Source organism: Chlorocebus sabaeus, chromosome 13 (genome assembly GCF_047675955.1).
Source record: "Chlorocebus sabaeus isolate Y175 chromosome 13, mChlSab1.0.hap1, whole genome shotgun sequence".
Classification (NCBI taxonomy): domain Eukaryota; kingdom Metazoa; phylum Chordata; class Mammalia; order Primates; family Cercopithecidae; genus Chlorocebus; species Chlorocebus sabaeus.
This window is the reverse complement of record NC_132916.1, coordinates 23,156,423-23,171,555: the sequence shown is the minus strand read 5'-3', so window position 1 is coordinate 23,171,555 and position 15,133 is coordinate 23,156,423. Positions and strand designations below refer to the sequence as shown.

Genomic DNA, 15,133 nt, shown 5'->3' with positions numbered 1-15,133 from the left:
AGACTCCTTATCAAACACAACCATGACAGTGACCAATAAGCCAGGTATAAGAAATCTACCTGGAAAGGACACCATTCATTAGAGATGGCTGATTAGGCCGGGTGCAGTGGCTCAAGCCTGTAATCCCAGCACTTTGGGAGGCCGAGACGGGTGGATCATGATGAGGTCAGGAGATCGAGACCATCCTGGCTAACACGGTGAAACCCCATCTCTACTAAAAATACAAAAAACTAGCCGGGTGAGGTGGCAGGCGCCTGTAGTCCCAGCTACTCGGGAGGCTGAGGCAGGAGAATGGCGTGAACCCGGGAGGCGGAGCTTGCAGTGAGCTGAGATCCGGCCACTGCACTCCAGCCTGGGCAACAGAGCGAGACTCCGTCTCAAAAAAAAAAGAGAGATGGCTGATTAGCCCATCCTCTCTGTTGGCATGTCCTGAGGAAAGCTAAATTAAAGTTACAGAACTGAAATTTGTAAATTGTCATGTTTTTATTTTATTTTATTTTATTTTTTTGTAGAGATAGGGTCTCACTGTGTTACTCAGGCTGGTCTCAACCTCCCGGGCTCAAGTGATCCTCCTGCCTCAGCCTTCCAAGTGCCGGGATTACATGCATGAACCACCACACCCAGTCCCATGTCTTTTTGACTGCAAATCTCTGCATCTATTATAGGTTGTTATACACATTGATCAGTTAGTTGATTGATCAGTTGATCAGTTGAGTATCTATGAGGAAAGATGTATTCGACTATATTATTATAGGAAAGATCCAATACAGTGATAAATATAGGCTTCAAAATGAGACTGCAGGGCAAGGCAGAGGTGTGTGAACATGTAGTCTTAGATTTTGTTTCATCACACGCAAGAATTTTAAGAATTTGACAAATTATCTGAACCTGAAACTGAAACTTGTATGTTAGAGCTAAAATTCGGAGTCTGTAGTCTAGGGTAGCTATTAAACATCTACAGTTAGTTTTAGAGAACTTTCTTCTTTTTCCTCAAAGGTAGTATAAGGAGCTTTATTAATTTTTATGATTTATGATATTTAGCCTTTTCTTTTTAGAGTTCTGTCAGAATTCTAACTCCCCATCACAATGTTGATCTTAAAGTTGTGAAAGACAATATTATTTTCAGGTTGTGATTATGTATCAGTGTATAATCTATACCATATTGTGTATTTGAACTGTATAAAAGAATAACTTCTTGTAGATGGTTCATAGTAAATCTGGATAAAGTAATTGAATTTAAATATTCTAAAATGGTGATTATTTCTACATATGTTTAGTTTCAAGTACTTTAAATAGTTCTCAAAATACTTCAACTTTTTTTGTTGTTTTGTTGTTGTTGTTTTTGAGACAGAGTCTCACGACACCCAGGCTGAAGTGCAGTGGAGCGATCTTGGCTCACTGCAACCTCCGCGTCCCTGGTTCAAGCGATTCTCCTGCCCCAGCCTCCCGAGTAGCTGGGACTACAGGCGTGTGCCACCATGCCCAGCTGATTTTTATATTTTTAGTAGAGATGGGGTTTCACCGTATTTGCCAGGCTGGTCTCGAACTCCTGACTTCAAGTAATCTGCCCATCTCAGCCTCCCAAAATGCTGGGATTATAGGCGTGAGCCACTGCACCTGACCTTCAACTTATTCTATATTCTTCTTCACCAAGTTTATTGAAATTGTAAGATGAGCAAAACAATTTTTAATTAGAGAAAGATTTACACTTATATATATATTTTGCACTCCAGTAATTGAGTGGTTGTGTTCTTAGGATTTCTTTGGAGATATTTGTTATGCAGATTTATGCATTTTCATTTAGTGAATATACTTTTATAAAATTTCACCTTCTTACTCGGAGATAGTGGTCTGATGTGTTTGAAATGTATTATAATCAATGAAAGTACATTTGTTTCTGATGATGTTATATAACTAGTCTATATTTTAGCTAGTCTTTGTCTGTAATATGTACACTTGTTACCTGGCCCTTATTAATATGCTTTCTAGGCATCATATTTTAGAATGGAGAATACTAATTTGGAATCCTACTGTCCTATATTGAGTGTTATAATTAAGGGTTACATTCTTTATTAAAGATAACCAACAATTCTTAACATTGAATAAAAAAGGTCATAAACTAGTTGTAACAGCTAAAAACCTACATTAATGTAAAATAGCAAGCATATTACTGCATACATTAATTATACAAGGTTCTCAGTATATTATAAAATGTACAGGTATGCATAAATATAATTCTAAGCTATAAATCTGGACTATCTAAAAGTTATATGTGAGTATAATAAACAGTTATTTTTATTAAGTATTTTTGCTTAGCACTTTAGAAGTCTGGAGGGTGGGAAGTTATGAAGTTTATGGATAGCATTTCTTAAAAAGCTGTCAATGAAAATGTGAATTCATGCCTTTTATCTATTAATAAATTTCTTTGTAACAAGTAAAGGCATTAATAATAATTCTTTATAACTGAATGGCACTTCATATCTGCATACACCAAACTTCCACATCTGTTATCCATCATTTCATTAACTAAATTGTTTTTGAAATTGAAATCATTCTTGTTTTTTTTTTTTCCTTGAGACAGGGTGTCACTCTGTCGCCCAGGCTAGAGTGCAGTGGTGTGATCTCAGCTCACTGCAACCTCTGCCTGCCAGGTTCAAGTGATCCTTCCAGCTCAACCTCCCAAGTATCTGGGACTATAGCTTGCACCACTGTGCCAGGCTAATTTTTGTATTTTTTGTAGAGATGGGGTTTTGCCATGTTCCCAGGTCTCAAACTCCTGAGCTCAAGTGATCTATCTTCCTACCTCAGCCTTCCAAAGTGAAATCATTTTCTTAGCAATAGTCATTGTAATCATTGTAGTAGTCTTAAGTATTTGGAGGCTTCACTAAAGGACGCTAAGGGGAATAAAATTGCTAAACAAACAAGAAGGCAGTTGTGAAAGTAGGGGGAAACAGTCTTTCTCCTGTTATAATCATCAGAGTATGATGTTTATGGACTAATTCCTTTACAGTCCTTTTGTGAGTTGTAGAGGATGGTCTGGAACCCTGATGCTGTAAGCATGCTTTACAGTTGTTTTTGCCTAGTTGCATTAATAAAAACTGTTCACATTGAACTTGTCTCTTGCTTTTCTCTCCAGTTATAACTTGTTATAGTATTTTGCTGTTTACTTCTTTACCTTTGGCATTTCGCTATCCAAAATGGCTGAGTGTCATGTAACCCACTTGAATATTTAATTATGTGTTTACTCTTCCAGTTTAGTCCCAGGTTGAGAAGCATATGCTTCTTTACTTGGATGTGTGGGGAGTTGTTGAATTTATTACTTAAAGTTATCCATTGGGTTTTGAAGCTGCTGAACAGGTTTAATAGGTAGATTTTAGGTGGAATGTAAAATAAATCTTTCTTTATGAACATGTATTCTACTGCTAAATGACAGCGTGCACCTAGAGTATGTTTTAGTAATTCTGTAGAAGAAATAATCATGGACCCAGTCACTCCTTAGTGAATTCCTTGCCATAGTTGTTTAAGTAAGGTTGCCCTTTGTTTGAAAATTACAAACTCATTTGAAATGAACCTTGCATTATTAAAGCTGCTATTTTAATTATATTTTAGTTTTATAGAACTACTCTTGTACTTCCATTGAATGAGTTTTCAAGACCTAACCAGCAGAATATGTAGACTTGGGGACCTGAAAGATACTTTATGTCTTGAATCAGAGGTACATATAATTTTTCACTTTTCATTTCTGAATAAATAAAATACTGTGCCATTTTCACAGTACACCTAATAATACAGCTTTGATCCATCCATTTGTGTGTTCTAGATATGTAGCAGTGCTGCATATACTCATTATAGTAGAATTGTTTTGTTCTCCTGAGTGGAGATTGGCGAACTTTTTCTGTGAAGGGCTAGGTAGTAAATACTTTAGGCCTCACAGGCCTCATGGATTCTGTCACAGCTACTCTATCCTGCTGTTGTAGTGTGAAAACAGTCACCGACAATACATTAATGAGTGGGTATGCCTGTGTTCCAATAAAACTTTATGTACAAAAACAGGCAATAGACTGGATTTGGCCTGTGGACAGTAGTTTGCCAACTTCTGCTCTAAACTATTGAGTTGGTGCTCTCTACAAAATCAGGCCCTTTTATATCTGGAAACGAAGAGTTAATTTCCCCGTAGTTTATTATCTTTGCTTTGACATCAGTAACAACATTTTAATTCTGAATGCTAACAACATGGAGAAAGAATATTCTAAAGATATTTTAGGAGGAAACGGGTTAACTGTATTTAAAGACATTGTCAACTGGTTCTATAGGCATGTTCTCTAAACCTGGGTACTCCCACAGTCTCTGGCTTTCACTGATGAGCTTTGCTGGAGAAAGCCATGAAACTGTGTTAATTTGTGCTTACTCACCTCAGTGCTGCCTGTCAGCCCTTTGATTTATCTCTATTTGACTTCTTGTTAATTTCTCACAGTATCTCTTCCAAGGTCATTGTTGTTCTTTCCATTACCATCACCCCCATCTCGCAATATCTTGGTCTCAACATTTGATCTCATATCTCTTATTCAGAAAGATCAGTTGTATCATTCAACATAAATCTCTTGTTCTATGTTCCTTTTCAAGCTGAGGATTTAAAAATGATAGTTCTAATATTAAATGATTTTTAATTCCAAGTTTAATGTACAGACTGATATAAGTTAGTATAAAATATTTGTTGTGAATTCCTCTTCTATGACTTGAAATTCTCCCAGAGAAAATAATGCATCTACTTGAAATTCTCCCGGAGAAAATAATGCATCACAAATGTGTTCTAGACATATATAATTAGACTTCAGTTCAAAAATGAGTTAGGACGATATGCTGTTAGGTCTGTGCCTTAAAGTTACAATCTTTAAGATACGCAATAAGCAAAAGTTGTGCTTTCTCTGAGGAACAGTCCAGACAGGTTATATAGTATTCTTGACAATAAATATTTTTTCTTACTATTACGCTACTTTTTTTTGTTTGTTTTGCAGACAAGTTCTTGCTCATTCACTCAGGCTGGAGTACAGTGGCATGATTGCAGCTCATTGCAGCCTTGACCTCCAGGTCTCAAGCAATCTTCCCACCTCAGCCTCCCAAGTAGCTGGGACCACAGGCATGTACCACTATGCCTGGCTGATGTTTTTATTTTTATTTATTTATACCTTTTTGTAGAGATGAGGTCGCACCATGTTGCCCAGGCTGGTTTTGAAATCCTGGGCTCAAGCTATCCTCCCTCCTTGGTCTCCCAGAGTGTTAGGATTATAAGCATGAGCCACCACACCTGGCCTTATTCTTACTTTTAATTGAAAGAACTGATTCTATAGGGAATTTATCTCAAACTATATCATGAGAATCTTCTTGTCCCAGTCTGGGGATAATCAGCTAGGTGACAGTGTTCCAAGCCACCCCAGGAGTTTGGATGGAAGTCTTAGAGAAAGAAGAGATTTTGTTCTGGGCAGATACACCAAAAAGTATATCGTGACCTGCCATTGGCCCTGCCTTCTGGTCAGAACTGAGCTAAGCCTTCTACTGGTCCTGCAGTATCCACAGTGCCACTGCAGAGCAGGACCTCTGTACCTTCAGCAGAAGTCCTGGTTCTAGAAGGGGGCAATGTGCAAGACCCTTAAACAAGGAGGTATAAAAAAAGATGGGGTTGAGAGATGGCAGTTCAAAGAAATAAGTGAAAGCACCTTGTGAAAAAGAACTAGAAATTTTGAAATATAAATAGACTAAAACAAGAACACATAGTTGTGAAAACAACTGATTAGAAATCTATCAAATAGTCATTAGGAAATAATAAATAGATGGGATAAATTCTAAATTGGACACAGGATTGCTAAATTAGAAGAGAAGTCTGAAGAATGTACTCAAATTTGTAAAAGGTATGTCAGAAACTGCTGTAAGGTTTATACACACCCACACAATCTCAATCTCTCTCTCTGTCACACACATACACATTTACTCCTAAGGCAAGGCAGTCCTACTCATTTAATAAATATATATTGTGCCTACTATATACTAGTGACTCTGTTATTTATCCATTGCTATATATCAATTGCTTCAAAATGAGTGGCTTAAAACAACCTGCATGTATTATCTCACATGTTTTCTGTGGGTCAGGTTTAGCTGGTTAGTTTTGGCTCAGGGTCTCTAAGGAGGTTGCAGCCAGGTTGTTATCTGGTGCTCCAGTCATATCAAGGCTTGACTATGGCTGGTGGCTCAGCTTCCAAACTCAGGGTGATGTTGCTACAGTTTCCCTTCAGCTTGTGGCCAAAAGCCCCTGTTCTCTCCACACAGGCCTCTCCACAGGCTGCTTGAGTGTCCTCATGACATGGCAGCTGGCTTCCCCCAAGGGAACAAGTTGGGAGGGAGGAAGCCAAGACAGGAGCCACAGCCTTTTTATAACTGTATTAGGAGGGTTCTGAATCAGAACCAATAGGAGGTAAAGATATTTATTATAAGGAATTGGCTGACATGATGATGAAGCTGGCGGGTCTCAAAATCTGCAGGACGAATTGGCAAGCTGGAGACCCAGGAGAGCTAGTGTAGTTCTAGTCTGACAGGTAGCAGGCTTAAGACCCAGGAAGAGCTGATGTTTCAGTTTACATCCAAATTCAGGAAGAAATCAGTGTCCCAGTTTGAAGGCCATCAGACATTGTTTTTTTCCTGAATTTGGAAGAGTTCTCTCTTATTTGAGGGAGGGTCAGCCTGTTTGTTCTATTCAGGTCTTCAACTGATTGGATGAGGCCCACCCACAGTAGGTAGGGCAATGTGCTTTATTCAGTCTACTGATTTAAATGTTAATCTCATCCAAAAACAACCTCACAGAAACACCCAGAATTGGCAGGGGGCAGTGGCTCACACCTGTAATTTCAGCAGTTTGAGAGGCCGAGGCGGGTGGATCATGAGGTCAGCAGATTGAGACCATCCTGGCCAACATGGTGAAACCCCGTCTCTACTAATAATACAAAAATTAGCTAGGTGTGGTGAAACGTACCTGTAATCCCAGCCACTTGGGATTCTGAGGCAGGAGAGTCGCTTGAACCAAGGAGTCGGAGGTTGCAGTGAGCTGAGATTGTGCCACTGCACTCCAGCCTGGGGAGAGAGTGAGACTGCATCTCAAAAACAAACAAATACCCAGAATTATGTTTAACTAAATATCTGGGCACCCCATGGCCTAGTAAGGCTGATACATAAAATTAACTATCATAAATGTAATATTCAAAGTGACCTGTATCACCTCTACAATATAGTGTTTGTTAAAAGTGAGTTGCTAAGTTAAGCCCACCGTCTCAAAGGGAGAAGAATTAAGCTCTACCTCTGGAAGGAAAGCGTATAGAATAACATGTGGACATATTTTTCAAACCACTCTAACCGCTGGTACTAGGAGACTCCAGTGTTCATTGAATAGAAGTTACTGAAGAAAAAAATGGAAGGAATGGTAGAGAAGTAACATTTGAAGAGAGAAATGTTTAGAATCGTCATCTTTCATGAAGAGAGAGATGAGTCTTCAAATCAAAATGGGCACTTGGGGTTTTAAACAAAATAAATGAAAATAAATTTTTAGACAGATTGTGATAAAATTGCAGGAGATCAAAAATAAAGGGACAAGAGCTGTCAGAGAGAAAAGATATATCACCTGCAGAGGAAAACAATTAGATTGACAATAGACTTCTTATCAAGTAAGAGACTGATAAGCAATGGGGTAGTGTTTTCAAAGTGTTGAAAGAAGGTAACTGTCATCTTAAAATTCTAAGTCTAGCTAAACTTTCATTCAAGATTGAGGACAAATCTCAAATATGCACAATAAAATTTATTTTTAAAAAAAGATTGGGGGTAAATATTAAGCTAAGTTATTTAACTTTCTGTCACTCTGATTCCCTATTTATAATGATAGGATAGGTAAATAATAATATTTACCTTACAGGCTGTTAACTTTTCTGTTCACTGTTACATCCCAAGTGCCTAAACAGTGCCTAACACATAGTAGGCATGCAATAACAGTTTATTAAATGAACGGATGAGTTAATAGGATTGTTGTGAGGATTTATCTATGTAAAGAATTTACAGCAATGCTGCCTGACATGTTAATAAGTACTCAATAAATGTTTGTTGTTAAGATTTTATGACCCATAGACACTCAGAATGACTAAAAATATTTCTCAACAAAAAGAAAAATTCTGTAAGGAAGTATCAAATATAAAAAAAATTATGACACACAAATTGATAAAGTGCTAGTAAATTAACTAATGACCATGGAGAGGAGATTAAGAAAAATTAATCTTTTTGTATTATTTCTAAAAGGTAAAAACTGAAACCTTTAAGGTGATTCTAAAGTTCACATGAAAGAGCAAAGGGCCAACAGCAGCTAAGAGATGTTTGAAGAATGAGGAAAGGCTATTTGCCATACTAGATTTAAAGACTTATGAACTATAATAATTAAGACAGAAATGTTGGTACAGGGAATGGAAAATAGACCAGTGAAACAAAATGACCCAGAAGTAGACTCATGCATATATGGAAACCTTATATATGATAGAAAGCATTACAAATCAGTGGATACAATGGAGTCTTCAGTGAATCAAACTGGAACAATATGGGGAAAATGAAATTTGATATCCTACCATATAAAAATCAATTGTAGTTGGGTTAAAAACCTAAGTGCAAAAAAGAAAGACTCTAAAACTCTGATTTTAAAAAAGAAGAATCTTAGATTCTTCCTTAGCTAAAGAAGAACTTTTTGGAAAAAAACAACAGAATACAAACATAAGGGGGAAAAGGATTAATGCCACATTTAATATAGTCATATTAAAATTTAAAATGTTCATGTCTCAGAAAATCCAATAAACAGTGAAAAGACATGCCTCAGAGAAGTATTTGTAGATGATATAGCTGAGAAAGATTGGTATCCAGCATGAATAAAGAATTCCAAAAGTCAAGAAGGAAGAAACAACCCAATGGAAAGAAAAATCAGCAAAGGATGTGATGAAGCAATTTACATAGCAGGAAATATGAATGGCCAATGAACATATGAAAAGATCTTCAGTCTCACTGGTAATCAGACTAATGCAAATTATACCATTCTGTACTCATCAGACAGGCAGACATTTAAAAGGATGAAAAGTCTACGTATGTTGATAAAGATGTGGGAACGTAACACTCTTACACTACTGATGGGAGAATAGGTTGATTTAAGCACTCAGAAGAGCTATTTTGCAAAGCCAAATAAAGTCAAAGAATACGTAAACACCTGGAAATTCTCCTTCTGGTATGTGCTCTAGAGAAATACTGTTCTATAAATGCACAAGGAAGCATGTAAAGGAATGTTTATTCTAACACTGTTTGTAATGGTGAAAATTGTAAGCAACTAAATATGAATCAAATGAGAGTGTATGCTGTAATATATTTGCATAATGGAATATTATACAACAATTTCTCATGTTAATATTATATGCTACTTATGGATACATAACGTATACTAAAATTATGTATTTTCAGGCATGTTTTAAACACCAAGCCTTAATAAAGGTTACCTCTGAGGAAGTACATGAATGGATGGAGGGATATAAAAATGTAGTGAGATAAGCAAAGAAGACAAAATATTAAGAATTGATAAACTGAGTGGTGGCTACATGGTTATTATGGGCATTCTTTTGGACCCTATACTTGTTTGTATATTGAGATTCTTCATAGTAAATAATTTAAAAATAAATTACCAAACAAGTTTCATTAAAAATTAGTGAATTAGAGCTATATGTATTTACATGGACAGGTCCCTCACACTGATGAAGAAGATGCAGAAGTATATTGACATTGTAATAGCATTTATATAGAAACTATATAGAACAGTATTATGTGCTACTTATGGATACATAATGTATTCACCAAGTCATGATAAAGGTTACCTCTGAGGAAGTATGTGAATGGACGGAGCCAAGCAAGAATGTAGCCGGATAAGCAAAGAATGTCGAAATGTTGAGTCGATAAAACTTAGTGGTGGCTACATGGGTGTTATATTGGAACCTATACTTGTTTGTGTATTTGAGATTCTTCATAGTAAGTAATTTAAAAATAAATTACCAAACAAGTTCTGTGAATTATTTGTATGTGTGTATGTATGTGTTTTTTTTAATTTAAAATTTCTTACCAACAAAAATTTATGAGATTCTTTCTAAAAAATCTAATAGTCTCTGGATCTTACTTAAGGGAAAATCTTATAACACAACCTTTTAATATGGATGTGGTCCTGTAATTTAAAAAAAAAAAAAACCTAATGTTATGTTCCTATCTGTTAATAAGTTCACATGGCTAAGTATTGTGGAGAACCTGAAAATTAAATTATCTTTATATACTCTTTCTAATGTTACCATTCTGAGAGCTACATGGGATTGTTTTACAAATGTTGTTATGTTGAAACTTAAGTATAAAATCAATATAAACTTTTTTTGTTTAAATTCAAAGAAATGCTCAATGATGAAATAATTAGACAAGTATAATAGCGCTCTGTGACCTATTGTAACTATTATTATTTTTGCTTTAAGTAACCTTACATTATGAGAAATATTTTATTACTTTATTTTCTCAATGAGAATCTTATCTGGGATTTGACCGAATGTTTTACATTTTCATTGACACATTCTTCACCTCTCCCTCAACTGATACTTTTTAGTTTCTGAACACTTGGAATAGATTTTTACAGAAGTTGTATAATATCTTAATTTTTAAATATATTAAAATTGTATAAGATATTTTGCCATGTAAGTTTGAATAGTTTTCTCCTTAATTGATAAAAGAAAAATTAGAAATTTGAATATTTTGCATTTTTTGCTTTTCACAGTTTTTCAAGGCAGACATGTTTTAAAAAATATTTTACGGTGCCATGATTATGTAGCAGTCTTTGGATTTCTTTAGTGGTGAGACCGTTTTCATTGCACAGGATAGATGGGCTTAAATGGCAGGAACATGACTAGAAAGTGCATGTTATATATATTTCAGTCAGCATGTTGCTACTGACAGGTGCTCAATGGTTGTTGGTATCCTTGTCAGCAAAGAGAATCCTTTGACATTAAAGTCACCAGCTCAATCCTGATTTGGGGTGACTCTATTGGCAGTTCCATCAGGCTGCAGCTGATCAGTGAATGTCAGAGCTGCAGCTGTTCTTCAGGAGTGTCACCAGCCTGCTGTGGGTTTTTTGTCTTTTTGTTTCTGTTTGTGGAGGGAGGAGTGGTTTAGCTTGTCTTGGTGTTCAATCTTAGCCAGACTTTCAAATTGCTTACCTTTGGGAAATGAACTGAGAGGTCATAGGGAATATAGGTATCTTTAGGGCATCCAAAACCATATACAAAGTGACAACTTACATGGAGACTAGTAATGATTACCTTGACTCCAAGCCAATCAATGGTGGAGCCTCTGGGGACTCATTAAATGGCATTTGTGGACTCTGTAACCTAGCTTTTGAGCTGCATTTCAGGAAAAGCAGTGACAGCCTTTAATGTCTAATTGACCTCTTCTCTTTGTTTCACTTTCATTCACTTTCCATATTTGCCTCTGATGTGGTCCCTAATGGCAGCAAACAGCACTGCTCAGCATTTTGAACTTCTGTTCAGAGCTTCAGCACCTCAGTTTGGGCAGTTGTGTCATGGTAAGTGTTTGAGAATTCTTTATACTTCTCAGTTACTTGTTCTCTTTTTCTTCCTATGGGTGAAATATATCCTGACTCACCCTGCCCCATACACACCCACAGGTTTTCAGATTTATGGTTCTCTTCTTTGTCCCTTGCTTTCAAAAGTATGTCTTTGAAACACTGATGTTATTTGTCCAGGAGAGCAAAGAAAGAAGTATAGTGTGCTGGAATATAGTATAGTTCTGCCTCAAACCAGATATTGTCTCCGACAGCTAATCACCTCTCTAGGTTTCTTCACATTCTAAGATGTTAGTCATACCCAAATGCCAATAGTTTAGTAAGTTTTTCGCTAAGCTTATTTTAGCTTTTAAATCCTGAGATAATTTTCTTGAAATTTTAATGATAATAGATAGGTTTATTTTATCTGTCTGTTTTTGTGTTTGTTTTACTGTTCTTATTGGTCAAAACAGAAAGATTAACACCCTATGTTGGAACTCTTTTTTTGTGTGTGGAAATTTTACTGGTCTGTGAAATCTAAAAGCTTAGGGACTGTTGGACTAGATAAACTTTAAAGTCCTTCCAGATTTAAAATATGATTTTATGTGACCTTGAAAGAGCTCATGGGAAGAGTTAAATCTTTTAATCTAACCACATAATTACATAGCTTTTAAATAATACTGAGATGTAAAGGACAATAGAAATCTTATGTGGAGAAGGTGTGCATGTGCGTGTGTGTGTGTGCACACATGCCGTAAGTGAATCTTCCAGTGTAACTGACTGGAAGAATTCATTCCTCCTCATTTGTCCTCTGTTTCCTAAAACAATGTAGGTTTAGGAGATCCCCAGACCATTCCAGTTTTGCCTTGCATTCACTTAGTAGGAAGACTTGAATAAGCAAAATGATTGCAAGATTCTAGAAAACTGGTATGCTAGGCTTAGAGTCAATAGACAGTGTCCCTGACCTAAAATAAGTCCCATTTGAACACCTCTTAGAGCTCAGCCTGGCTTCAGAAATGCCCCAGGATTTGGCAGTGTAGACTAAGTAGGCCTCTTATGATGACATATTTATCTCCGTGTCCCCATGGTCTTTAAAATTCTGTGGTTAGGTTTTATTAAACCCCAAGTATGGGCACAGGTCGTCTCAGTCTCTAGAAACAGTCTTGGGAGCCCACTAGATTTTCCTCACTTCTGGTCAAATTCTTTCCATAGTAAGCCATTTGATAGGCTTCTGTGGGTCTCTCTAGTGACTCTTCTTGATGGGCCCAGTGACATTTGATGGCCTTTTCTGTCACAACAAACCAGCCAGTTACTGCCACTTGGATCTTCCTTATTGCTAGCCTGCCCTCTTTAGATTGGTAAGGACCATTTAACTTTGCTTAGACGTACCGTATTCTGCTTGTTATTTACCTCCCCTTAAACTGGAGTAACATTCCTTAGAAAATCAACCCTCTGACCATAGATGCTTTATTGTTGGAATTATGTATATGCTTATGGTTGGAATTATATTATTTTAAGTTAGCATTTTCCAGAGTTGACATGTAGAAAATTAGCTCTAAAGGATAATCAGTTTTAAAGGCTGTGTATTTGGGAGTGGAGTGGAGATTCCTAATGAAATTACGAAGCCGGGTATGGTTGCTCACACATATAGTCCCAACTACTCTGGAGGCTGATGTAGGAGGATTGCTTGAGCCCAGGTGTTTGAGGCTGCAGTGAGCTATGGTTATACTACTGCACTCCAGCCTGGTCTTAGAGTTTTACAGTGGTTTGTCGTACAACAAAGAAACTGTTTACTTTTGCTAAAACCAGTGTTTTCAAACCTTGCCTGACTACTGAACTCATTTTTCTATATTACATTTTATTGTTGACTGTCAATATAATAGCAATTTTTAGATTTGTGATATTTATGAAGCAACTGTTCACAGTATACACACATAGAGCACTGTGTTGACTTTGCCATGGTGATTGTGGTGTATTATATACCTTTGCTGAGTATTCGCCTCATGGCATACTTTCTCTGTAGTGAGTTTAATGTAGATACTAAATTAGTTGTGTCACTTTTTTTCTGAAACTAATCTTTGTGCCACAAGTGCCAGTTAGATTTGCAGTGACAAGAACTTCTGAGGAGTAGTGTCTCACCTGTAATAAATCTGAATTCTAGTCAATGCCGTAAACATTTTTTTAGGACTCCTTAGAAATACTTATTTTTTCTCTTGATTGAGAAAGAGACAAAATGTATCTATTTCTTTTTACTTTTAAAAAATGACTTTAAAAAGTTTAAATTTCACTATTATATAGTGCTGATTGAAGTGATTTAAAGTTGCCTAAATTAAGGAATCTTAAGACCTGCCTGTTCTTAAGTTTCCTGCTAATTATGTGATCCTAGTCAGGTCCCTTAAATTCTTGCTGATGGTTCCTCTGTGGCATTTGCCCTATTTTTAAAATTAGATAATGAATAAGAAAATAAATATGTCTAGTATTTTGGGGGGAAAAGGAGTCCTGCATAATATCTAAAATTTAGAAGGAATTGTAGTTAATAAAGGAGGGATAGGTTGCCTTTGTTCCAGTAAAAAGTATTTAGTTTCATTTTTATTTTCCTAGCCCTGAATTTGGCATGAGTAGTGCTGTGAAAATTTCACAACAACAACAAAAAACTCTTGAAGGAATTTCTCACTGTATTCTCTGCTGGTAGAGAATTTGTTCAAATGCTGCTGAGATTGGCCAGGCACAGATTGGGCACAATCAGAATCATGAGTTTCAGAAAGTTTTTTAAATTTTTGTTTTCTAAATAAGCTAATTGGCTGTCCTGATTATCAAACCCACAGTTTTGTATTGTTCAGGTATACTCGATGAAGGAAATCCCAAACTTGTTTCGTGGACTTCAGCATGATTCCACCATACATACACTGACATCCACAACCTTAGAAATCATTACCCCTATATCTAATCTGTCAGCCTTTGGTTCCACCTCAAAAATACAGCCCCAGATCTATCAGATTTCTACAATTCCACCATTGCCACCTTAATCCAAGCCCGTGTCATCTGTCCTTTACAGTGTTGCAGGCCTCCTCAATCAGCTTCCTCCTCTGTCCCTCCCCACCATCGGCCCATCCTCCAGACAGAAGCCAGAGGTGGTTTTGCATTGGTTTTTATGTCAATAATAATATGTCACTCCTTTGCTTAGAACCCTCCATTGACTTCCTTAGTACTTGAAAGAAAAATCTAACTCCTTCATGGTCTAAATGGCCTGGCCACTGCGTGACTCTCCCCTTGGGCCATATGGATCTCATTTTTGTTCCTCGAATGCATCAACCTCATTCCTGGAGATTTCAGCGATTACCACCTCTTCTGTCAACCCCTTACACTCTGATCACTCTGACATCACTCTGTTTTATTATTTTCCCACCATATGTCACTCTTTGAAGGTATTTTTTCCTTACTTAATTAGTCTGTGTGTCTTTCCCAAAAATGTGGACAATATTCTCCTTT

General features: G+C 36.7%; 1 protein-coding gene across 5 annotated transcripts in view; it reads left to right on the top strand.

Annotated features, from left to right (window-relative positions):
• Positions 1-15,133, top strand: part of FBXL4 (F-box and leucine rich repeat protein 4) — a 77,311-nt gene that overhangs the window by 58,157 nt on the left and 4,021 nt on the right. For all 5 annotated transcript variants that reach the window (XM_038001101.2, XM_008007526.3, XM_038001098.2 and 2 more), the window contains one exon: positions 11,594-11,665. In XM_038001101.2, coding sequence (XP_037857029.1) covers positions 11,594-11,665 — 72 coding nt within the window. The remainder of the gene's footprint in view (positions 1-11,593; positions 11,666-15,133) is intronic.